General features: G+C 40.3%; 1 protein-coding gene across 5 annotated transcripts in view; it reads left to right on the forward strand.

Annotated features, from left to right (window-relative positions):
• The window catches only part of CDC40 (cell division cycle 40), an 85,781-nt gene that overhangs the window by 51,567 nt on the left and 9,066 nt on the right, over nucleotides 1-25,148 (forward strand). For 4 of the 5 annotated variants that reach the window (XM_053381658.1, XM_053381661.1, XM_053381660.1 and 1 more), the window contains exons 2-7: nucleotides 11,910-11,996; nucleotides 14,337-14,466; nucleotides 19,923-20,006; nucleotides 20,610-20,749; nucleotides 22,166-22,262; nucleotides 23,463-23,602. In XM_053381658.1, coding sequence (XP_053237633.1) covers nucleotides 11,910-11,996; nucleotides 14,337-14,466; nucleotides 19,923-20,006; nucleotides 20,610-20,749; nucleotides 22,166-22,262; nucleotides 23,463-23,602 — 678 coding nt within the window. Of the gene's footprint in view, nucleotides 1-189; nucleotides 314-11,909; nucleotides 11,997-14,336; nucleotides 14,467-19,922; nucleotides 20,007-20,609; nucleotides 20,750-22,165; nucleotides 22,263-23,462; nucleotides 23,603-25,148 lie in introns of all 5 variants that reach the window. The other variant, XM_053381662.1, reaches the window with a different exon arrangement.

Genomic DNA, 25,148 nt, shown 5'->3' on the forward strand with positions numbered 1-25,148 from the left:
TGGAGGGACTTGAAAAGAAAACATCACTTGTCTTTTCTGTTGATTGGATCCCAGTCTAATATTTGCTCTGCTCGATTTTAAGGAACTAAGCTCATACCATTGATGTGCTGATTATGCTAGGCGCTAATGCTAGGTGTGATTCCACTCCCTTTATACGTAAGGGGAGCTTACCTGCTTCATTCTGTACAGCATAGATGGCTGACCTGTGACCCTGCAGGTGTTGCTCAGCTCCAGCTCCCAACATCCCTGACTAGTTGCTGTGCTGGCTGGTGTCAATAGAAGCTGGAGTCCAGCCGCATCTGGATGGCAGAAGGTGAGACAGCCCTGTTGTACAATATTCTTCACATCTGGCTAGGATCCATTTAGGCTGTCTCATGTATGTGAAACTTTAAGCTTATTCTATTGTAGTAGAACAGGCTAGGCATCTATAAATTGCTTCCTCCTGTTTCCACTTTAATAATCTATGCTTCACAGTAACCTCCAATTCCATGAGATTAAAGACCATTAAAACAACAATAACCCAATGATGATTGCAATAGCTCTTGTTTGTGTTCCCCAGCAATTGATATTCAGAGGCATAGTGCTTCTGATCCATGAGGTAGTATATAGACATCATACTGGCAGTTTGCTTTCAGTTCCTTTTGTAATGATCCTTAATATGGAAACAAAATATAAAAATATTCTTCCATTAGCACCTTAGAGACCAACTAAGTTTGTTATTGGTATGAGCTTTTGTGTGCCTGCACACTTCTTCAGATACCTGAATATGGAATTTGTCTTTTCTTAGCTGCCACACACTGGGTCATCATTTTCTCTGTACTACTCATCGCAATTCCAAAGTCATTCTGAGAAGTTAAATGCTAGTATAGCATGGACCAGGACTGGGCATGAAATAAAACTGAGTATGGTTATTAGGCTGGGCTGTTAAGATCTGGTCTCTACTTCATCCTCTCAGCAATTCCTTTTGCTACCCTTGTGAAAAACAAGGAGACCCTCACACAGATCTCTCACCTCCCCTACAGATGTGCTTTTCTTGCCTGTCTTAATTAATGGCAGGTCTTAAGCAATGCTGCTGGTTGAACTAGCAGATCAGGAGAGAAGCAAAAGACTCAACCTTTTTCTTGCTTCTCTCCCTCTGCCATAGCTGCATCATTCTTCCAAAGTTCAGCAGTCAACCACTTGAGAGAAGGAAGTTGGCAGTCTTCCCAGAAACAGTTTTGGAGAACCAGTTGCCCAAGCCCTTAAACATTGTCTCGTATCTATCTTCATAACCCTGTCCATCTCTTTGTCATGCCTGTGTGTGTCTAAAGCACATGGGACTCTTACATCTATGGCAATATAATTATTCATGAAATCATGTAGGTTTTTAAGTTGTGGGAGTGAGGACTCCTTTTAGTCTTCCTGCTCTTGCTTATCTCAGCCCTTTTTTTTACCCCCACTGTAGTCTACTAACTTCTCCAACTGCTCTTTTATCTAGGCAAAATCCTGTAATGTTTCCTTTGGTGCAAGTTTTGAACAGTGTTCAGCATTTTAGTGGTGGTTGTTTCCTACACAGTCATAATAATTTATCTTGTAAGCATCAGCTATAAATTTTCACTGCCAAAAGGCAGTGAACAGCCAATAAATGTACATAAGTAGTCCAATCCTGTGTCCAACAGGAAAGGTACATACTTTTTAGGAAGTAGACAACCCTTGGGTTTAAATTGCGTGACACAAATGTTTGCTTCCGATTCTGAAACTTGCATAGAGGCAGAAGTCTGATGTGCAATGGTTAATTCATAGTAAGGAAGATTTATTATGAGCAGTGTTGCAATTGTTTAGGTTGTATGATTCTAATTAAGTAATGCAAGTTTTTTTTAGCTTTTTTAGTGTACTTCATCATCGTAATAGAGAAGAATACCTTCCCATTTTAAGATTGTTATGTTCATGATACTAATCAGAGAGCAATTTGGAATAATTCTTTTTGTTGCAGTGCATTGAATAAGATTCCACATAGTAGCTATGGATATTTTTCAGTTAAATTTTACTTAGATACACTGAAATTTATCCAATTTACTTAAGTTTGATTAATTTCAATGGATCTACTTTTAGAAAAACTGAGTTGACTGTCACCCTGTTTCTCTCAAGAATGGCCCTATTTGCACATCTTGGGAAGAGCATTGTTTGGCTTCATGTGTGGCTTGCTTGGAGTGAAACAAACCATAACTCCTAGTTTGGCTACAACGCTAAGCCACATGTCATTGTTGCTTTCACTTGTGCTACCAGAAGGATAAATCGGGAGCTTCCTGCACATTTACAGTTAAGGATTAGCTATCGTTTGCTGTGACGTGTGAATGTAGTCATTACATCTGTTTTGTTTGGTTGTCCTGTTCGCTTATATATGTGTGTGCGTATAGAGCTATATAGATACATTGTGTGTGTGTGTGTGTGTGTGTGTGTATGCGCGCGCACACACACACAAACACACACACAGAAAATCCCTCCTAGAATTGTAGCTGTCCATGGGCAGGACCTGGTGTCTATGTAGAAATAATATGTTTGGTAGACTCTTCCAAACTCTGGCATTGTTTGCAATAGTAGATTAAAATAAATTCTGAGGATGTGTTATTCTACACATTATTTTAATGTTAATACGTTTAAAAGTTTTTATAATACATTTTTCAAATTCTTACTGACTTTCTATACAGCCTTTGTAGTGTCCATGAAAAGTTCACCTACTTGAAATGTGTTGAACTTAGAAAACATTTCCAATGTACCCCTTTTGTTGCTCCTACTATGCTATTACATGCTGCATCAGGTGTTTGACAAGAAGTTGTAGTATAGTATTCCAGAAATTCACTTCTAAATTCCCATATGACCACAGTTACACCATAAATTGAGTGTGATGTTTTGTTTCATTGTTTGATTGTGAGTGTTGCTTATTCTTTGAGGAATTGCATGCATTTTTGTCAGCTTTAATTCAACGGGAGGGTAGGAGTAGGTGTTTTGCCTGTAGGAGGGCCCAGTTCTGAGTCATTCCAAATTTTCTTCTATATAATGAGTATTGTGCAGTGCCAATGACATTTTCTTAGCTTTTAAAATGTTCTCCTAGGCCCCAAAACTTTGGGCACCCCTGAAAATAGATACGGTAAACTCTTAAGCAAGTACATGTGTCAAGAGTTCTCTACAATGTACTAAACAATAGCTTTTGTTTGAAGGCTAAAACCAATACTATCTATTTCTTTCTCTGCCATAATTCATTAATAGAATAACATTACATTGTGTGACATTCTTGGGCAATGGTGGGCAATCTGTGGTCCTCTGCAGGTAGCAAGAAAGCAAAGTTAAGATTGTCACCAGCCCACACTTCCTTTCTCTCTTAAGATTATCACCGCCCACACTGTTCTTTCTCTCTGTGTCTTGAAAATTCAGGAGAGAAAAAAGGAGGGAGAGAAACAGGGAGGAGTGATGATCATTTTAAGAGAAAAACAGTGTGGGGGTGGTTCTGGCCCCACTCTCAGTGGCAGCATACAACCCCACTCCCTGCAAAGAGATTACCTCCAAGAGGGTGCATTTCTTGTAAAGAAAAGAAAAAAAAGCTCATTCCTGTTCTAGTGATTATATCATTAAAAAAAAATGCTTGCTGCACACCTCAGATATGGAGACCAAACAAGAATCAAGCAGCGTGGTTTCAAATGACAGTTCTAGTTGCAAAGATGTTGATCTTGCAAAAAAGGAATGCTCAAAAGGGGCAGATAGAGTTTTCTGAGTGCAAGGGTCAAGAAGTCATGATTAGACCAATGAGAGTGGCTCACATGAAAAGAGAAATCAAGATAAATTTGGGTGTCTGTGATAGGGCTTCCTAAACCTCTTCTCAGATTGAGGAGTGTGGAACCTCTTATTCCTTGGGGCAGCTGGAGGATCTCAAAAAACAATAAAACACCCCCCCCTCTTTCATTTTCCTAATTAACAAATAGATAAAATGAGCTAAGCATCTTTTGTGATTTGCAGGTTGGGGCTTCTGGGAGAGTGAAAAGAGTATGTGGTCACTCTTTTCGAAGGTGTTGGATGGGTAGAGGAAGAGACACATTGCATTTATTGTGGACTAAATGGTTTGAAATAAAAGTTCAGGCAATAGTAGTTAACATGGGATAGCTCAATTGGTAGAGCGTGAGACTCTTAATCTCAGGGTCATGGGTTCAACCCCCATGTTGGTAAAAAGGCTGCTGCATCACAGGGGGTCGGACTAGATGACTTTCGTCATACCTTCCAATTCTATGGCTCTACTGTATGTTTGCACTAATCTCTGCCAGAAATAAGGATTTGCACTGAAGTACTCTCTTGGCTTTGCAAGCATAGAAGGGGGTATATGGGATTCCCTGCTTCTCTTCTTCGGTTGTCTAAACTATAATGCAGCCTCATTTTTCCAATGATAGCTTTGTGCTGGGAAAAGGCCGTCCTCTAGTTCATTGCCTGGTGCACAAGTGGCACTCGTAGGTTCTGTTGTGCTCGTGAATATCTCTTAGCCACCTGCAAAGCTTCTGCATTCTTCTCTTCTCCCCTCCCTGCCCATCTTCAGAGGTCTGCATTAGAATCAAAGAACCTTAGAGTTTAAAGGGACCCAAGGCTTATCTACAGGGACGCGGGTCGCGCTGTGGGTTAAACCACAGAGCCTAGGACTTGCCGATCAGAAGGTTGGCGGTTCGAATCCCCGTGATGGGTTGAGCTCCCGTTGCTCGGTCCCTGCTCCTACCAACTTAGCAGTTCGAAAGCACCTCAAAGTGCAAGTAGATAAATAGGGACCGCTCTGGCGGGAAGGTAAACAGCGTTTCCGTACGCTGCTCTGGTTTGCCAGAAGCGGCTTAGTCATGCTGGCCACATGACCTGGAAGCTGTACACCGGCTCCCTCGGCCAATAAAGCGAGATGAGCGCTGCAACCCCAGAGTCGGTCACAACTGGACCTAATGGTCAGGGGTCCCTTTACCTTTACCTTTAAGGCTTATCTAGTCCAACCCCCTGCAATGCAGGAATCTCATCTAAAGCATCCATGACAGATGGTCATCCAACCTTTCCTTAAAAACCTCCAAAGGAGAAGAGTCCGTCATATCTCATGGGAGTCTGTTCCCCACATTGAAAAGTACTGAACTCTTTGAACTTTTCAAAGCAGATCAGCAGCAAACAAAGCCGAAGGTGGAGAGACTGGGAGGGAAGGTAGGAAAGTGCCTCATACTATGCTACCCTTCTGCCAAGGATCACAAGGCAGCCTACAGTATAAAAACACAAAAATACATAGCATAGTAACAAACATTGCAGTGCACAATAACAAAAAAATGCCTTGTTAAATTCCTGATGATTTCACATAATTTTAATTATGCATAAAGTATTTTAATGTGAGTTGTGCTGGAAAGGAGAAGGGCCTTTCTTATGCTGCCTTCCCTGCCGGATTTGTGTGCAATGAAATCCATGAGGGGCTCCGGTGTACTCAGCTAGGGAGACCATTGCATAGCATGGGATCACTGTGAAGAAAGCCCGTTCTTCACTGCTGTGAAGGGTGGGGCAGAGTAGGACGTCATCTCACAATTTTATGAGCATGAAGAAGAGGAGGAGTTTGGATTTGATACCCCACTTTATCACTACCCTAAGGAGTCTCAAAGTGGCTAACAATCTCCTTTTCCCTTCCTCCCCCACAACAAACACTCTGTGAGGTGAGTGAGAGACTTCAGAGAAGTGTGACTGGCCCAAGGTCACCCAGCAGCTGCATGTAGAGGAGCGGGGACGCGAACCCTGTTCACCAGATTACGAGTCCACCGCTCTTAACCACTACACCACATGGCGAGATACATATGTTAGAAGGTACTCCTTAGAGTACAAGGACCTGGATCATTTGCATCTTTAGAGGTGACCACCAGCTATTTGGATTAGGATTGAAAGCAAGCGGACAACACCTGGTGTTGGCCAAAAGTTGTGGACTGCAACTGCCATCAGCCGCGGCCAGCATGGCCAATGGTCAGTTATAGTCAGTCAACATCTGGAGAGCACCACATTGGCTGCCTTTGCTGTAGGGAGACAGACTGCACCATACTGCATTAGCTGCAGCTTCTGAATCATCTTCAAAGGCAGTCCCACGTACCCATTCAGTCATTTTTCTCTTGATTTAAAGCTTGAACAATGCCTTCAAGGTGTTGTGTTTATCTTTGAGAATGGTATGTAATGAAAGAAGACAAATCCAGCAGACAGCGCTTTCTAATTTCACTTTTGTCATATTAATGTTTAATTAAAGAGCTGCAGTATATTCTTCATGTTCCATAAATGCTGGATTATTCTGTCAGCCTGTTTTGACTTTTTCTAGCATGTGTGATTTTTTTAAAAAAACAACCCTAATGTTTAGAAATGTGTGGTACAGAAGCAGGAAAAATTTGCAAAGCAAGGAGTTAGATATATGCACGAGTCCCCCAAAGATGGCTAAAGAGACTAATATTCTATAATATGGCAAATTTTCGGAGGTGTTACCCCGTGCATGCTAGCCATACAATGTTGTAAATAATATATTGAAAGACATCCACGTTTGTGCTAATTTCCCCTGCTCCTTTTTTAATCTATTGCAAAATGATCACTATTCTACTTGAAATTTTGGAACGTACTCTTCCAAAATCACACATAGTGATGTGACCTACACTTTTCCCCCTTCAAAGCAGTACCAAAGAGGTTGAAACATCATGGTTCTGAACATATTTCAGAGACCCAGATAAACTTGTCTGGATTAGCAGGAAGTCATCTGTGCAAAAAAATAGATTTGCTTGTTGAAAATGGTGAATGCAGGGAGCCTTGTAAGTGAAAGCTGGATTAATACTACTGTGCTTCAATTTCAAAGATCCCAGGTTCAGATAGAATGGTGAATGCATTGTGTGGTTTTGAAGTTAGAAGTTGAGCTAACAGTACAATAGAACTGGAATAGCTATAATTGTCCTTGTGAGAATTGTTCATGTTACAGTCTGTTCTCTTAGTAAAATAATTTTAACAGGAAAGAGGAATGAGATAAAATTAAGGATTTGTGACATTTCAGCAAGGAGAGAATTTCATATGTTCCCTTAATTAAATGTGGAGTGCTTTCGATTTCTGAATCTACATTAGTTACTGACAGCTAGAATAGTTGCATAATTGTCTAGTTTCCTTAATAGCAAAAAGTATCTTCACTGTTACTCAAGAATTAATGCATTTCATGTAGTAGAATTTGAGATCCATCAAAATATATTTTAATATTTTTTTAAATTACGGTAACCTCAAACCCATAGCATAGAATTGGAGTGTGTGAACCACACTTATCACATAATTGTACTACTCCATACAATTCTGTTGTGGTGTCTTCTGAAAAAATTAACTGCTGTTAGTGTAACTCTTTCCAGTTAGAGTATGGGGTGCAAAGTGAAGGTTTGTGAATATACCAGTAGCTGTTGCCATTACAAGCAACTGAATTGGGAAGAGGCTGCTTTGAAAAGAATGTAGTCAGGCAGTGCATCTACACCACCATTGGAGCACATACTGTGGAATGCTGTATGTACATCATTTTGAATAGCCAAAGTTAGTGAGACACACTTATTGTTTTGGATTGCAAGTCACCGATTAGATGATGCATTATGCAAAGTAGCTCACTGAACTGGTGTCTTCTATCTTTCGTAACCCTTTTGTTAAAGGACACAGGGAGGGCATATAGTCATACCTCATGTTGCGTTAGGTTCATGTTGCATCTTTTTGGCTTGCGAATGTGGCAAACCTGGTAGTGTATACTTCTGGGTTTTGCCCCGCACGTGTGCACAGAAGCGCTCTATCGCACTTGCGCAGAAGCGCCGCTTTAGTTGTGGACTTTTTGGGGTGTGAATGGCACCCCGGAACGGATCATGTCCGCAACTAGAGATACTACTGTACTTTGGACTGTAGCTTTTTTTAACTGGCAGTAGTAGTAAATTGAGGAATATAGGTACTTTATAATATGCCTACTTTATTTACTGAAATATTTATAAACCACATTTTCATATAAGATATCACAAGGCAGTATACAACCTTAAAACATAGCGTTATAGTAAAAGCAATGGTTGGCAGTAGGGCTGGGCAACATCGCAGTGTATCGCCAGCCAAACATTGCAGTTGGGCAGTATACTGCAATGTTGATAAAACAAGCTGCATTGGCCTCTGCCCGCGAGACAGTTCTAGCACTGCCACTGGAGGAAGGAACTGCTAGAAGACGTTGCTAGCAGAGGAACTCAGGAGCAGTGGCAGTTTCACCAGCGATACACTGCTGAGTGAAGCCAACATCACGGTCTGTTCCTCATACCAGTCCTGGGTGATATATTGATATATCACCCAGGCCTAGTTGGCAAAGAATCTCAGGTTTGAAAGGCCAGTCTGAGTGTCTATAAACCAGGGATTACTGTGCTGAACCTCTGTCGACAGGGCAGGGTCTGCCACATTAAAGACTCAACCCCTAGTAGGTTATTCAGATTGTTTCAAACAGAAGCTGTCCCTAATCTTGCTATTCTCAACTGTAGAAAAGTCTGGTGCTTAAACCTCTGTACGGCTTGACCATTTGTAAGCAAACTTCTTATGAAGAGTTCTTTGAAAGCCACCAGTTTTAGCAATAATATATAGTGCATAATATTCTGTTTTGAAAGTTTCATTCTTTCCTCCTATAGAGAGCTACACAAAAAATACTGTCTGTCTTTCCCTGTATCCTGCAATTGGGGAGTGGGAACCTCTGGTCTGTGGGGCCTTTCCATCCAGCCCACAGTTTCTCCTTCATCAGCCCTGTTCCATCTGCCTCTGCTTCACAGTAAATCGTTGCAAGCTGCTGCCGTTGCTTCCTCCTGCTGTATTTTTCATGCTGGACTCAGAGAAATATTTTCTTTCTTCTTCTTCGCCTAGCATGGAAGGAAATTGAGCTGCCAGTGGAGAAACAGATCACTCTGTTTGGGTATTAGCAGCCTGTGTTCCTTCTGTGCTGGGCTAAGGGAAATAGAAACCTATAACCCCACCCAGCAACAAGGAAAGCTGAATAGAAAGAAAGTGCAGTGGTACCTCGGGTTACATATGCTTCAGGTTACATATGCTTCAGATTATAGAATCCGATAACCCAGAAATAGTACCTCGGGTTAAGAACTTTGCTTCAGGATGAGAACATAAATCGTGCTCCAGCTGCGCGGCAGCAGCAGGAGGCCCCATTAGCTAAAGTGATGCTTCAGGTTAAGAACAGTTTCAGGTTAAGAATGCACCTCCCGAACGAATTAAGTACGTAACGCGAGGTACCACTGTAAATGAATTGTGGTTGGGGATGGATAGAAGGAAAGCATGTGGTGGGGGTGAGGTGGATGAAAAGAGAGGGAAAAGTATGGCAGAGACAAAGAAAATGGGTGTTTTGCCCATTTCTGCTTACTATTGGTGTGGCCCTTCAACCACTGCTCCCCCAAGACCCAGGGGTGGGGAACCCTTTTCAGTCTAAGGACCACATTCCCTTCTGACTGAGGGAGTGGGATCTAACCTGGCCAGTGTCCCAAAGGCCAGATAGAAAGGCCTGTAGTGTCACTTTTGGCCCCCTGTTCTTAGGTTCCCACCACTGCCTCAACCACATATCCCAAGAGAATGCAGCCTTTGGCTTTAAAAAGGCTCCCCATACCATCTCTATTCCTGTGCAGACATGACACCTAAGCACGTTGTTTTTCCCTTTAATTAACTGGGTTGCATCTCAATACCTTAAGCATGGTCTGAAAACATGGCAATGTCAAAATGCTCATCTTGTGTTTCTTCTCACTCAGTTGTAAGTATCAAGCCTGATGGCTCTTTCCACTGATGTGCTAGGTCTAGGCTAACCTAATTTTCTCAATTTGTGGTATGTGTTGGTTCACTTCCACATCTGAATTGCACATTTAGTTCTTGGTTTCACAGGTCGAGAAAGATGCTGACAGTGGAAAACAGATTTAGGGGAAATTTACAAAGGCAAAAGCAGGTCCTTTGTGGAAAACTTGAGGCATGTTAAGACTGGAGAAAACAAATGTATGCAGTCCAGAGTGTGACTTTAGTCTTACTCAACTGTGTGCATGCACAGTGGCCTGCAGATTCCTGTGCTTTATGTTTCAAACAGCTTTGGCAACTCGCCTGCATTTTAAAAGCAGGTTGCTATGCAACATGCAGGGACTGCAGTTCAAGGAACTTTACTCCAAAGTGCTGGTGGTCATGTGGAAATAGTCATGCAATTCTGTAGGCTGTGGGCAAAAAGAATATTGGTCAGCATCAAAAAGAGCTCGCAACTAGTCCAGTGACTTTTTGACTACTGCTTTAGTAACATAACCACCTTTGTCACATGGCAAACTGTTCCTCTTTAAATTCTAGCCATTGGTATAGTATAGCATAACATATTGTCTAAAATGCATGATAAGTGGCTATGCTGAAGGGAAATCCTTTCAGCGGCAGCCACTTTTACCATATGGAGTCCTACACCAGAGGGCACAGGGGTTGCCACTGGGAGGAGGTAGCTTAAAAACCCCCCATGTGCAAGCAGAACATTGCATACCTTGTTGTGGAACCCAATGATTTTGAACTACATGGAGATTTAATGTTTGGGAAAATGTCCTAGTTGATAAAAGCAATTAAGCAACTGAGTAAACTGTTTTGGTTAATTGTGACATTTCTTTCCTTGGTTGCTTTTAGGGGGGGCAGATTGTATTTGTCATTAATATTTTTGTTATAGGATTTAACTCCTTGGGGAAATAAGTTGGGGTAGCTGATGCATGGGGCCCCATTTCCATATTATACACTTTGAACTGCAATTAATAAAGCAATTAATAAAGCAGAGTAGCCTGGTAACAAGAAACAGACAAACAGGTATATTGTCACTAATGCTATGGTAACTTTGTGACATGAAAATAGTCAAATTTTCATTTATAAGTTGTGAATATTCATGTGGATCAGTTGCTCATAAATTACATTGGACTGCATTATTGCATGAACTGGAACAAGTATGAGTTGGCTGTGTTGTGGTAGGTTTGGAATTTGTGCAGAAGGCAATCCCCTTCATGGCTGATTTTGCATTACAGTGGTACCTTGGTTCTCAAACTTAATCCGTTCTGGAAGTCCGTTCCAAAACCAAAGCATTCCAAAACCAAGGTGCACTTTCCCATAGAAAGTAATGCAAAATGGATTAATCCATTCCAGACTTTTAAAAACAACCCCTAAAACAGCAATTTAACATGAATTTTACTATCTGATGAGACCATTGATCCATAAAATGAAAGCAATAAACAATGTACCCCAGTCACACAATCAATCAATCAGTAGCTGAACTGGGTTCCACACAGTCACAAAAACAAAACAAAAAAGCGCCACAAAAACGCAAAATAAATAGCAAAAACAGACAGACCTCAGCATAACACTCAAAATGGAAGTGTGGAACTCAAATCAGAAGCATAACACTCAAAACAGAAGTGTGGCACTCAAAACGGAGCATGTTCGACTTCCAAAAAAAGTTTGCAAACCGGAACACTTACTTCGGGTTTGCAGTGTTTGGGTTCCAAGTTGTTTGAGTACCATGACATTTGAGAGCCAAGGTACCACTGTACAAGACTAAAGGGGAGTTGTGGTGAGCTGTATTGTCAGAAAAGGTAAATGGGCATTTCTATATTTGGAAGTATAAGCATTTTCTTAATGTGTTTTTTTCTCCCCCACCCCAAGAAGTTACAGTCTCAGCAGTTTATCCACAGGATTCTTCCTCAGTGTGGGGACAGTATTACATCAGAAGCAAATGTGATTAGCATTTAGTGCTTCAGAGTTAAAAGTAAAAACATGGTATTAAAAGTAGTGAATGTTGCCACTTGGTAGAATCAGCTTATTGCCTATGATGTGCTGTCAGAAAATGGTTTTTATTAAAATATGATTGAATTTTCTAGGAAGATGTGGAAACGGGAGTTCACCTTGACCCAACTACAAAGGAAGTTCAGTTCAACCCAACCTATGATACCATGTTTGCACCTGAGGTAAGCAAACTAACTTTTGTTAAAAATATGAGTAAGTTGGAACAATATTGGCTAACTTTCTTCAAGGAATACCCTGTGAACTATTAAATCATTCCTGTTTAAAAAACAGTCCTTTTAAATTAGGAATAATACTAAATTCTACAGGTATTTCTATAAATCTTGATCTGAGGCCAAGCAAACTTGGCTTTCATTTTGTATATGTATACGGTGCTTCATGTTACATCAAAATATGTAATGACATATTTAAACTTTTAAATTAAGTACTTGAAATGTGGCATAGGTAGTTTCTTCTCATAATAAAGCAATAATTTGCACACACAAAAGTAAAAATTGCAGGGTAGTAAATAAAAAAAATTAGAAGTCAGGTGTCCTTGTGAACATCTTTTTTTAAAGTCATCGTTTTTAAATTTCACTTAAAGTTGCAAATACGTATGCTCATCAGGCAAAAATCATGGAATTGCACACTCAAAGTTCATTTCTGTGTTTGGTTGAAATGCTTAGGATATGCTTAGGATATATCATGTTCAGACCAGGGAATATCAGACAAGTAAAAGAAAACCATGCATTATTCGCTGTTTATAATCTCCTAGCCAGGGGTTATGTTGTTTCTTTCTCCCCCCCCCCCCATTTGTGGAATCACACAGTTGGTGGGTATACTGCATCTAGCCTCTCTCTCTCTCTCTGATGAATTGTCATATCTGTATACACGAGCAGAAGCCAAGGTAAAATTCTGAAGGTCTGATTCATAGTAGATGGCCATATGCAATGCAAGTTATTTCTACTAAATGCTCAGACAATTCATATGTTTCATGATTTGTCAGATAGGAGGGTCACTTGTACCTCTCTGTATCCCAAAGTATCATGTGTTCAAATCATGAGTACACTAAAAAGTACACTAATCTGACACCATGTAAGATATGTGCTTTATTACTTTTGCATGTTGTTTGTTTTTCTGAGTTTGCACAGTTTCAAAAATATAATCTGGATCTACCCTTATCTTCTACATTAGCAGTATTTATCATAGCAGCAGCTGAGAATGTAGAAAGCATTGTAGTAAGCTACCCTTTTAAAAAATCTTCACAAATCTTAAAAAGAAATACGCTTTAAATGAGCACGCATAATAAAATCTACTCCAGTACAGTGGGGGGGGGAGGGGAGGTTGGAAAATAATATTTACTATATAAAAGCTGTCAAATAAATGGACTATAAAAACAATTTAATCTTGAAATCGAATATTCCTCATGGAAAAACACCTCTGGGGAAATGCAACCAGTATAAAAATACAATATAGTTAGTTTTAATACATGCAGCTGTCAAAATCTTGAAATTGTTGCTGTCCAAAGCTGTAAGTTATTTGTGTAAGCTTGAGGCAGTTTTCCTAGGTTTAGCCAATCAGTAAGTGTAGTTTCCATTCCCCATGGAAAAGCTCATCTGAAGCAAGGATGTTAATATGTACACTAATTTTCTGTTTATTTATTCTTTTATAAAACTTAGTCACAGTTTAGGTTTAAATAGCGATTATGAAGTTTCAACCTGTATTAAAAGCATGAGAGTTTATGGGAATGCTTCAATAAATAGAAATGGGTTTGCTCCTCTTAACCCTTGAGAAATAGCAAACAATGCATGGAAGGTATCTGATTAGATTTAGCAAATGTGGTGCAACATTACTCTTCTGATGGTTGTGGATTTATTCATTATTTTAGGTTCTCTGTGGGTTATACTACACTTTACAGTAGCTGGTTTATGAGGTGCCAACAGTTGGACAGGTCAGACATTGTCCAAGGATCCCAGGGGCTCCAAATGGCTCTCACCTGGCCAACCTGCTGGATCACACTCCCCACCTAGCCCCCAGAGCCATTTCAGCGATAACAGGCAACGCTGCCAAGCTCAGGTCCCATCCATGGTGCCCACTTGCTCTGTTTAATTACGGAAAATGTGCTAGCCACTCATTTGTTTTGCTGGTCAACTTGTATGCAAAGGCTTTAAAACAGAAAGCTAGTAGGATGGATCACAGTGGATGTTGTCATCAGGACAGCCTTCTCCAACCTAGTGTCTTCCACATGTTTTGGAGGTCATCAGGTTGGGGAAGACTGGATTAGACTAGAGTTGTTGAGCCCTAGGTTAAAATGCCCAGCTAGTTGTGCAGCTCACTGAGTGACCTTGAGCCAGCCAGTCACTACATCTCATGATTGTTAAGGATAAAATGGGCAGGAAGAGAATCACTTTTATTCCCCTGAGAACCTTAGAAGAAGAGCAGGATGAAAATGTTATAAATGCATGGATACACATATGCATGTAAGTAAAGAGTTGTGTGTGAAATGGCCTTTATTTTTAATGCAGTTTGGGCCGGTGAATCCATTTAGGACTCAGCAGATGGCTGCACCTAGGAATATGCTTTCTGGATATACAGAACCAGCACACATTAATGATTTCATGTTTGAACAACAGAGAAGAACATTTGCAACCTATGGTAAGGTATATTTTTTAGATAATCCTTTTGTGATCTGGAATCTGCTACATTTGTCTGTGGTTGACATGGTCTGATAGAGTTCAAAGGTTTTAAATATACTCTTATCAGTTCTAAATGTTAGCTAGTTCAGATAATTAGAAAAGGGATCCGATTAGGAGTGTAATATCGACATGCTATGTCCTATACAAGGCCATTGATCTTTGTGCATGGGTCAGTACACAGTCAATAGCCGCTTGAGGTCCTTGTCTTCCAGTTTGGAGACCTAGAGGTAGCATATGCCGTATCCCTGTTTCCACCAGAATTGTCAGAAACTACAAAGCATGCAGCTTTCAGTTAGCCAGGTGGCTTTAACATCTCAGTCACTCTTTTATTTGCTAATGTTTCCCCCCCAATCTAAATTTTAATTACATGAACTCTGAGGTGGGAGTTCATTATTCAGCATACAACACAAACAGAAATGTACTTGAGTCTATAAGATAGCTGAAGCTTCTTTTAATTACTATGTGTTAAATGTATGTTAAAGTATGCCACAACTACTTATTTGTATTTATATTTGCTACATGATAATTTGGATTTCTTTATTTGTATTTGTGGGCTAGGGGGTGGTTTAAGGGCTTTCGCTGGGGAGTGTATTTTTTATTAGTTTGTATACATTAGTATTGTTAATTGTTTTAATTATTTTTATTCTGTATTTTGTGAACCACCCTGAGACCTACAGGTATAGGGCAGTATCCAGAATTTAAATAATAGTAATAGTAATAATTTCTACTTTCTAATGTAAGTTGAAAGCGCTGTTGCGATTGAACTGCACTTGCTCCAACATATGCCTCATGGTGAGATAAGTGTTTTGGTTATTATGTATTTTCCTAAAATAACTAAATAAGTACAGAGCATACTATATCTGCAAGACATGCCTCCAAACTCTTGTCTCTTCAGAAGCTGCTTTGATTCCTAGAACCATTAATGCAGTCCCTTTTCATGCTGGTTCCCCTGGAAACTGCTAGGTTATCCAGGAGTTATGGTTACCCGATCTGTTCCAATTGTGAAATGCTGCTAGAAAAAGTGGAGCAGTGCTGTTGTTAATTCAAGTGGTAGTTAATATCATGAAGGGTATTGTATATTTTCTGAATTTTGTGTGCTATGATTTCGATCCTGACATCCACTAGCAGCTTCTTTGAAAAATGAAGCCTACTTATAAGAGTAACTTGAAGGACGTGTCAACTAGTGAATGGTATTTCACTATTCAATAGCTTTTGAGATTATTTTGTAGGTGTCCTCTGTAAGAGGATCAGTGAATAGGAATTTCACAACAATAGTGGTAGTGAACACAAGGGCAGCAATTCTGAGAAGTACATCTAAACATTGTGCAAAAAGATTGAAGTCTAAAAAGACTCCCTGTGTCCATTCCATAAGCCTTGTGTTGCTGCTTTAAGCAATCCTATATGTCAGACAGTCGATTGTGGCAAGTAGAGGGAGGAGGCATCTTCAAGCAACCAAAAAAATGGCTACATAGAAAAAGGAAGACCCTGTCTTTTATTCTTTAGAGAATACTCATTGATGGGGCACATGCTTGCATGCAGAATGTCCCAGGTACAGTTCCCAGCATTTCTAGATAGGGCGTGGAAAGTCATTTGTCTGAAACCCTGAAGAACCACAGCTAGTTAGCGTAGCTACCAGTAATATTGAGCTCGATAGACAGACTTATTTCTTTATTTCAACAATTTATATGCGGACTAATTACAATAATCTCTTAAGTAGTATACAGGTGATTTAGCACAGTATCATGAAGATAAAAATCAGTTAAAACTATAAAATCAGAACACAGTTAAAATGTCTGCTGAAATAATAACAATAAAAGTCTTCAGTAGCTGCTGGACGTCCAACCGGGAGGGACCTGTGCAATCTCAGCTGGAAGAATTGAATCCATAACAGCTTCTGGTGGATCCAGGCTGTGCATCTGAGCCATGAGGATCTGCTGATAGTGACTCCCCAAAGAACTCCGTGATAAGGAACGGATATAATGAATCTGGTGGTCCTTAGAGTATCCTGGACCCAAGCTGTTAAGGGCTTGGTAAATTGATACCAGAACCTTGAACCTAGCCTATGGGCAGCCAGTATATGGGCAGCCAGTGAAAGCTTTTAAGCACCAGAGTGGAAGCAATTGTCTGTCCCTATCAACAGTCTAGCCACAGCTTTTTGCACCAGCTGGAGCCTCTGGTCCAGACTCAAACATAGCCTTAGTCTTGGTATAAGGCAGCCTCTGATGTTCTGAGAGCAATTTCCTGTTTTAATTGAGATTTTTCAAATAAACAAAAATTACATAACAACAAACAAGACACATAAGAGGGCAACCATTTCTGAGCAGCATCAGCTTTACAAATAATCCCAAAGCCGTTGGAATCTGCTAATCACTAATGCCTATTCCAATATGATGTCTGAAAATGGTTGTAAATGAAAGTAGAGAGAATGGATAGCAATCTGTGGAGAATTTTTTTATCTCCCATCCGCATATACTGTTTTGGAGAGCTCTCCAAAGATAGCCCTTAATGCACCATTGCAATGTCTATATATATGGGGATATGTGCATGTTGCCTTGGAATTAAATATTGGTGTGGTTTCAGTGTACTTTATAAGAAGAAAAATACTTTGCTTTCCTAATGCATCCATGACATGGTGAGCGATTTCTCTCAGTAAAACCACAATAAAACAATTTTCTAAATACCAGGGTGCAGAGAAGGACATATTGTCTGTCTGCAAGAATGCAGGCTTCTTTGCACAGGAATGCACTTCATGCCTAAAATGTTGCTAGCATAAGACAAAGGCGCCATTGTTCAGTTACATCAGGCTAATAAAATACGCTAGGATGTTGGCAGTAGGAACTAATAAATCTAATTCATCCAGATACTAGGCTGTCTTCCAGGCCCATCTTAGTGCTCCACCATCACAGTGCTGGTAGCTGGTCATAGTCCTTACGCTAACATTAGGCACTAGAATTTATTTTCAGAGAAGCAAAAAAAGAAGAAAGCCTCAATTTTGCCCCAACTCTTGCATTTTGTCTTTAAGTAGGTACATTATGTTTCAACCTAGAAAGAGCATTATAGTATGTTTGACATTATTCACTCATTCAGAACTTATTCTTCACCAGCTAAAATATGGTTATACCCATTATGCTTTGTCAAGGCCGTTGAAGTCCTTCGCTTTTAGGAAGGTAGCCAGTCATTCCATTCAAGATCTTTGCTGCCAGGTTGCAGAGGAGCATTTTATTTTCAGGGGATATATGGAAGGAGAGCGATATCTGGGAATCAGAAGGGAGAGTATTGTTCTTTTTCCATACTCTGACCAGTAATAAAACATTTCTCTACTATCCATAAGCAAGATTCTACCTGCTGCATTATTGAAGCAAGTTTCATGCTGCCAGTGGATTATTCTACCCTGAGCTTGACCTTTGTGTGAATAGACAAACTCTGTGGTTTCATTTGGAAGGGAGCCATTCAGCTGCCTTTTGTCAGCATGCATGCTGGCCACTGGCACTGCGGATAATTCCATCTCGCAGTGATAGCATTTATAGACCGGATGTCACTGAAACAAATAGTATTTATTAGCAGCCACATGCTTGTGTTGACCACATCACTTTCATTGTGTTTTATGTCAAATAGGAAGGAAGGAAAGGATCCTTCTTGGTCAATCTTGTGTTTTTGGACTGTGCTTTTAGACAACTTGCCATTTGCTTGTAACCTCCCAAAAGCAATTTAATGCTTGTGTCCTTACCACGGCTGAGTCAGTTCTGTTGCCACAGAGAAGGTAGGGAAGAGAAGGCAGTGCAGTCTCACAAATGCCTCCTTCTTTTTAAAGACTAAAACCATACAGTGTTCATCTTTCATTTTATTCAGGTTCAGTTCTCAGTGACTGGGGAAGGTGAACTGCATGTGGGCCTGTTTATTTGTAATTGGGTTGGGGGGAGTTAAGTCAAAGGTTCTAAGCAGAGACCAGTTACATAAAAAGAGGTCTGTTTTTAAAACAGCAGGTTTCCCCTTACAGCTGCATTTGGAAGTCTCTGTCAGAAAAAAAAAGATAGGAATCTCTTTCACATTCTCAGCATAAAGTAGGAGTTGTTCAAAGTCCTTTTCATAAGGAAAAGATGCTGAATGAAATGCAGGCAGGCTATAGAGAACACAGCTCCCGCTGAAGATTAAATCTCACCCAGTGGCTCCATTCATGATCACTCGGTTTGAGGGAGCAAACAAATAGTCCCAGAAATGGCATCAATACAGTGAGAGGACAAATAAGCTGCTGTATTGATTTTGACATACATCCAAATTGGCATTTCTGCCTTAAATAAGAACTGTGAAGTTGAGTCTACTGAGAAATTGGCTCATTGGCCCCATGCAAAGACCTCACTCGGCATAAAACTGGGTTCTATAATGCTTGGCTTATTTATGTGGAATTCTCATCAGAATAGTAAAATCCAGACAATTGTCATTTACAATGGTCATCCTTGCAAATTGTTCATGAAAACCCACCTCACCAGCTAGGTTCTGGCAATTGACCAGACTCTGGGTTGGATTGGAGAGTTGCTACTTTCATTAGGCAAGCAGATTGCACTCTAAAACTATTATTCAGTGTAGGTTTGTTAAGCTGGAAACTTTACTATGTTTATTCACTTAATTATATTTGTATGCTGCCTTTTGACAGGGTCATTAAGGTTGTTAATATCTGCCACTTTGAGTCAGGGTACCGTAAGCTCAAGGTGTGCAAATCTCTGTTCTTATGAACAAGTTAACATTGTATTTCATTGGTTGTAGCAGATTCAAGAACAGTCTGCTACATTCAGCTTTGATAAACAGACTGAGAATTTTGTTTAAACAGTTCATTCTTTGCTGAAAGCAAAGTGATCCCGTCTTCTATAGCAGATGATCCATGACTAGTAGCTGTCATATTAATATACTGACACCTAGTAATAGATACTTTTGGTCGAGGCCTGCCACATCACCCAAGTTATTATTGGCCTACTTTCTGTCTTTATCTGAATTAAGATAGTATTGACTATAAACTATAAAGCTATTCTCATGTATCCACCATGTGAAAGGGTTACTAGCATGGCAGGCACAGGGGCACCTGTCCCTACAGAGGCCTTCTCTGGTCCCCTTCCCTTGGTGAAATCAGGTTTGAAAGAAGCACACTTTTGTATTCTGGGTTCAAACAACATGCTAAGCTGAATGATGACTTAGTTCAGTGCAACAGCAAAATGGCCAAGGAGGAGCAAAGCGGTCACAATTGCCTCTCCAGAAAGCTGCATGTCTGTTTCTTTGTGCTAAGCTGTGCTTTGGCTTCACTATGATGGATGTGTCCTCAGGGTAAAGGTCTTCTGAGAGTTGGTGGCTGAAATTGGAGCTCTGCCAATAAAAATATTCCACAAGAGGTGAATCTTAAAATGTTATGGTTTTGTCCTTCCACAGGATATGCTTTGGATCCCTCAATAGATAATTATGAAGTTCCTACTAAATATATTGGTTCTGTTGAAGAAGCTGAAAAGAATCAAGGTAAAGAATATTTGTTATAGCGTCGCCTAATTACAAAGTTCAATCAGTTGTGTGTGTGTGCATTAACAAAACGTTTAAAATAAATTGTATATAATGGATGAAATAGTAGTTTACTTAAGTAGGGAGGTGCTTTTAAGCAACTGATGTTGGACATACAAAGGGACTGCTTCTGGAACATAGCAGAAGTCAGGCATAGTGTGTAAAGAACTGTGTGTATCTCAACTTCTTGACAAAATGCTAACAAGATTTGCATCTTAGATGTTTCTTCATTGGAGAGTGCAGAAGGCAGCGATAGGTCAGTTGCCAATGAAGGCACAACTCTCTAGAAAGGCTAATAAAATATAGCGTATCGAGAGCTGATTGGTTTATCAACTTGTGATTTTACAGCTACCATTCATTTTGCCTGCAGTTCTTGTTTCTTGTTTGACAGATCATTTGAAGATGCATGTCCAAGGCCAACAATTGCACACAAAAGCTTCAACTTCCCCTAATCTACTACATTCTCTCTTTTCTGACAAGTGGAATGGTGAAGTGTGGAATGTGGAGGAATACATTGTCATTCTTAAAGTCAACCTAAACATAAACTTCTGCTACTGCCTACAGGTCTGACTGTGTTTGAAACAGGACAAAAGAAAACCGAGAAACGGAAGAAATTCAAAGAGAATGATGCATCTAACATTGATGGCTTCTTGGGACCGTGGGCAAAATATGTTGATGAAAAGGATGTTGCAAAACCTTCAGAAGTGAGCACCCCTTGTTTATTCTTTGAAGCAGAATAGTAGTGGTGATGCTTAGTCTGGGATCCCATGTGTGGTCATAGGGGAGTTCCTCACACCTTGCAGCAGGGTGTCTGGCTTTCCCTTCCAGCTCCAGCTGCTTTTATTGCATTGAATGCTGCCCTGAGAGCCCCCTGAGCTTCTGGTGACTCTGAGGATGGGACACGGAGGGCTGCAGTGGGAGGGGTCTTGAAAAGTTCCCGTTGTCAGAATCAGTGTAGGTTTATTTGGGCAATCTTTCTGAAGGCGCAGCGAGTGACAGGAGATGCCAGGGCTGCACACCAGTGGTGGGTGGGAGCTGGAGCCAATAGTGGGCCCAGAGCAAGAAGTGGCCAGTGCAGAGTTAACTCTGTCTACCCAACATGTTGGGCTGAATTCTTTTATTTGTACATGTGCATCTCTGCTATTCCTTCTTGGCCATTTGTGGGCTTTCTATTGCTCCCGTCCATTCAGAAACTGCTTCTTCTTGAAGCAGCAGCAAGGTTGATCTCTTCTCCATTGGGTGCTTGTCCCCCTAGCAACATTTGCCCCCTTCTCTCCCTGTCTCAATATTGGGTGCCTTTCTCAGGAGGCTCTTGTTCTGTGTCTGGATTTTCCTTCTGCCTGACTTGGTTCCTAACAAGAGGAATCTGACACTGCCATAAAGGGAAACTATTAGGCAGGGTGTCGGAGGCTTGGAGACCCAACCATAGAGCTCAGTGGCTAGAGCAACATATTTTGAAGTGGGTTCTAAGTGCCATGCTTTTTTACTCAGTCTCTGAGCCCATACATATGCCCTGACTATCTTCACTGTGGTGGCAGGTGATCAGAGTGATTTCTGCGTGAAGATATGGTACACGCCACTGTGTCCAGTCCCAGATATAGTAAAACATTGGATTTGTCCATTGATTTTTGTAGGCATTTATCACTTTCATCTCAGTGGTGTTACTTAAAATTAACATCTTGCTATAAGCCAATAAATTACTTATCAGGTCAATAAGAGTGTTCTCCCTACCCTTTTTATACCTGTACCTCTTCCCCCCTCCTTATTTCCAGCTGGTCAATTTCATTTCACCCTCTACTTGGTTTTCTGCTCACTTCATATTGAACTGCTTTTGGGGTTCCCCCTTTTGACTTCGGCAGACTTTGGAGTTGTGTATGGCTGTTGCTGTTTAACTATATAAGCAATGAATTGAATCAAAATTGGGAAACATGTTTAGAATTTATTTTGTGAAAACTTGTTTCTAAACTGAATAGTTTACTGACCTTTTGTTTAACATGCTTTTTTGACCTTTCCCCCCCTAAATAGCATTAAAATTGGAAACTTTAAGTGAATTCAGTGAAAATATTCTAGATTTTGTTGTAAAAACAAGACTGGTAATTTTTAATGTTTGGGCTACTTAGGAAGAACAGAGGGAACTGGATGAAATAACAGCAAAGAGACAAAAGAAAGGCAAACATGAAGATGATAAGCCTGGAGAAGAGAAGACTATTTTGCATGGTAAGTGCTTTCTTTAGCAGCTGATTTGCATTTCCTGCATCTACTTTCAAACACTTCTTTATCAGGAATAATGTATGTTGTCATTTCTTTGCTATGTGAGTTCTTCTTGCAGCGTACCATGTAGGAAGAATCTCTAAAAGAAAGCATGGTGCCAGAGACGCAAGGGGCATTTCAGTAAGGAAGAAATGTAGAAACAGCCTGGTTTTGTTGTTTCTGGTAACACGGGAAAGAATTTCAAGATGTGGTTAAATTTAGCTTGCGGGCAGATTGTATTATTGGGAACACTGTGGAAATGTCATTTGCTTGTATATTCATCTCAAATGTCAGTTCCTTGTATTTTAATTTGGCAGCCTCCTTTTCTTGGCTGTCATTTGTACCACATCAAACTTAATCGTTTGAATCTTTACTTTTGTCAACTTTTAGATCATTACATATTGATCTTGCCTCATTTTTGACGATATAGGAATGTAGGCTTCATTGTTGACTATAAAGGCTTGAAATTGTCATTTTTAATTTTGCTGCTGATGTGGAAGCAATTCATAGGATTATGGAGAAAAGTCTTTTGTTCCCCACTTCTACGTCATGCATTTTCTTAACCTAATGTTTCGCTCCTTTCTTTGTCACATCTCTCCTGAGATTCACACGTGGCAGGACTTCATTCACATCTCCTTTTTTTATCGAACCCTCTTGCCCATCACCACAAATGCAATGATAAGTTGCAAGTTAACTTTGAAGTTTGAAGTTACATGCAGTGTTTTAATGTACATTTCGCTGCTTGGTGCCTTCCTCAACGACTGCAAGGTGTGTGCAGAAATTGCAAACAGGATTTCTGAATTGTTTCTCATTGGATTTTCATAAACCAATAAAAAAAAAACCCCTAACATTGCAGTCAAGTCACTTTTGATGTTTCTTGATACAGAGCTGGGTATTTTAAACATAAATATTATACAGCGTTGGGTATAGCATTTTAGCCTATGGAGATTTAAATTGGCACCTAAGAGGCATGAAAAAGCCAACTAGAATAAAGTATTTAAGATCATGAATGTGTGTATCTGGTCAGGAGAAGTTAGTTTTTGAGCTGTGTAGTTAGTAGATTATTCGTTTTAATCACCATTGTGTCCTAAAACTGATTTCATCCATGTCATATTTGAGGGAGACTGTAAATCTACATGTTCTAATTTTGTTTTGTTTATTTTGCAGTCAAAGACATGTACGACTATCAAGGGAGATCCTATCTTCATGTTCCTCAGGATGTTGGGGTTAACCTACGTTCAACAGTACCCCCTGAGAAATGCTACCTTCCTAAGAAACAGATCCATGTATGGTCTGGTCATACAAAGGTAAGAGACGATTAAAATATTAAGTTTTCTTTGTTGGGCGGGGTATAAATAATAATTATTATTATTATTATTATTATTATTATTATTATTATTATTCATAATTATGGGCCCAGCATCATTTTTTTTTCAATTTCAAAAATTGCCCTTCCACAAACATATTTCATGTGCCAGCTTGTATTAATTCAGTACTTGGCGATCCTATATAGGCGGAGACACTTGTGGGTAGATTCAGCTGCCCAGTTCTCTTAGCAGAAGCCAACACAAGGACTCCCACTAGTACAGCTGAACTTTCCCCCATGCCGCCTCCAAATCTTCTCTGGTGGGTGGGGAGAACAACCAGAATATGGGGTGAGCAGGAGAAACAGGGAGTCAAATGTCCAAAGTCTTCCAAATGCAGCATTGTATGGTTGCTTGGCCAGTTGCTAAACTTGTCAAATCATTTCCTTTGCCACTAGGTAAGGTTCCTCTGCAGTGGAGGCAGGAGTGGACTCTGCATTATCCTAATTCTCACCCATAGTTTAGACCGGTGTCATTAGATGCACAATAGTGTTCGTTTGCTAATGGTGTGTGAAAACCTTATTACTATATTCGGAACTATGAATATTTAATTTCACACTCTATATAGGCCATCATTCTTTCACCATTAAGCCATGATACAAGCACGCAAATCCCCTGAGATGTAATTCTCTCAGCCAGTTAGTCTCCTAACTAATAATTCCCTGTCATGGGTCCCTGTTAGTGAACTAAACTGGCTTTGAGAAAAGTGTTTCCCTATTCATACAGAGGTTATTTATCTATTTTGCACCGGTAGTCCTCGCTGTACATTTTGTAGAATTACAAGTGTGTTTCTGTGATTTTATGTTGCTAATCTTTGGGACTTTCTTAGGGAGCTTATACAAATTCAGATGCCTACTTGGAGATGGTGGGAATGGAATGGCAGAAATTATTCCTCAAACTTTAGCACATATAGCTGTCATTTAGATGCAATATGCTTAACTTGAATCCATTAGGGCCCAAATCCATGGGCAAACCAAAGCCATGGCCAAACCTGCAAAACTTTGATTCAGTTAAGATTTGGAGTGCCTGCTTAGTAGTTACTCCCAGGCTTTTTCTATATGTCATATGAAACTTATGGGCCTGAGTCAACTAAGTTGTTGCGCTAGCGAAAGCCAATGCAGTGAGTCCCAATAGTGCAACAGAACTACCCCCAATGTGTGTCCCCTGTTGTTGTTTAGTCGTGTCCGACTCTTCATGACCCCAAGGACCAGAGCACGCCAGGCACTCCTGTCTTCCACTGCCTCCCACAATTTGGTCAAACTCATGTTGGTAGCTTCGAGAACACTGTCCAACCATCTTGTTCTCTGTCCCCTACTCCTTGTGCCCTCCATCTTTCCCCTGTACCATCCCCAAATCGGGTTGGGAGAACCTTAAGAACCATGCATGGGTTGGGGGTAGGAGGGGGGAATTCCACTGATAAAGCTGTACTCTTAAAAACAACAGCAACAACCAGAGCCTTTTATTCAGGGCTGAGAATAAAAATCAGCAT

This window comes from Podarcis raffonei, chromosome 3 (genome assembly GCF_027172205.1).
Source record: "Podarcis raffonei isolate rPodRaf1 chromosome 3, rPodRaf1.pri, whole genome shotgun sequence".
In the NCBI taxonomy this organism is placed as follows: Eukaryota; Metazoa; Chordata; class Lepidosauria; order Squamata; family Lacertidae; genus Podarcis; species Podarcis raffonei.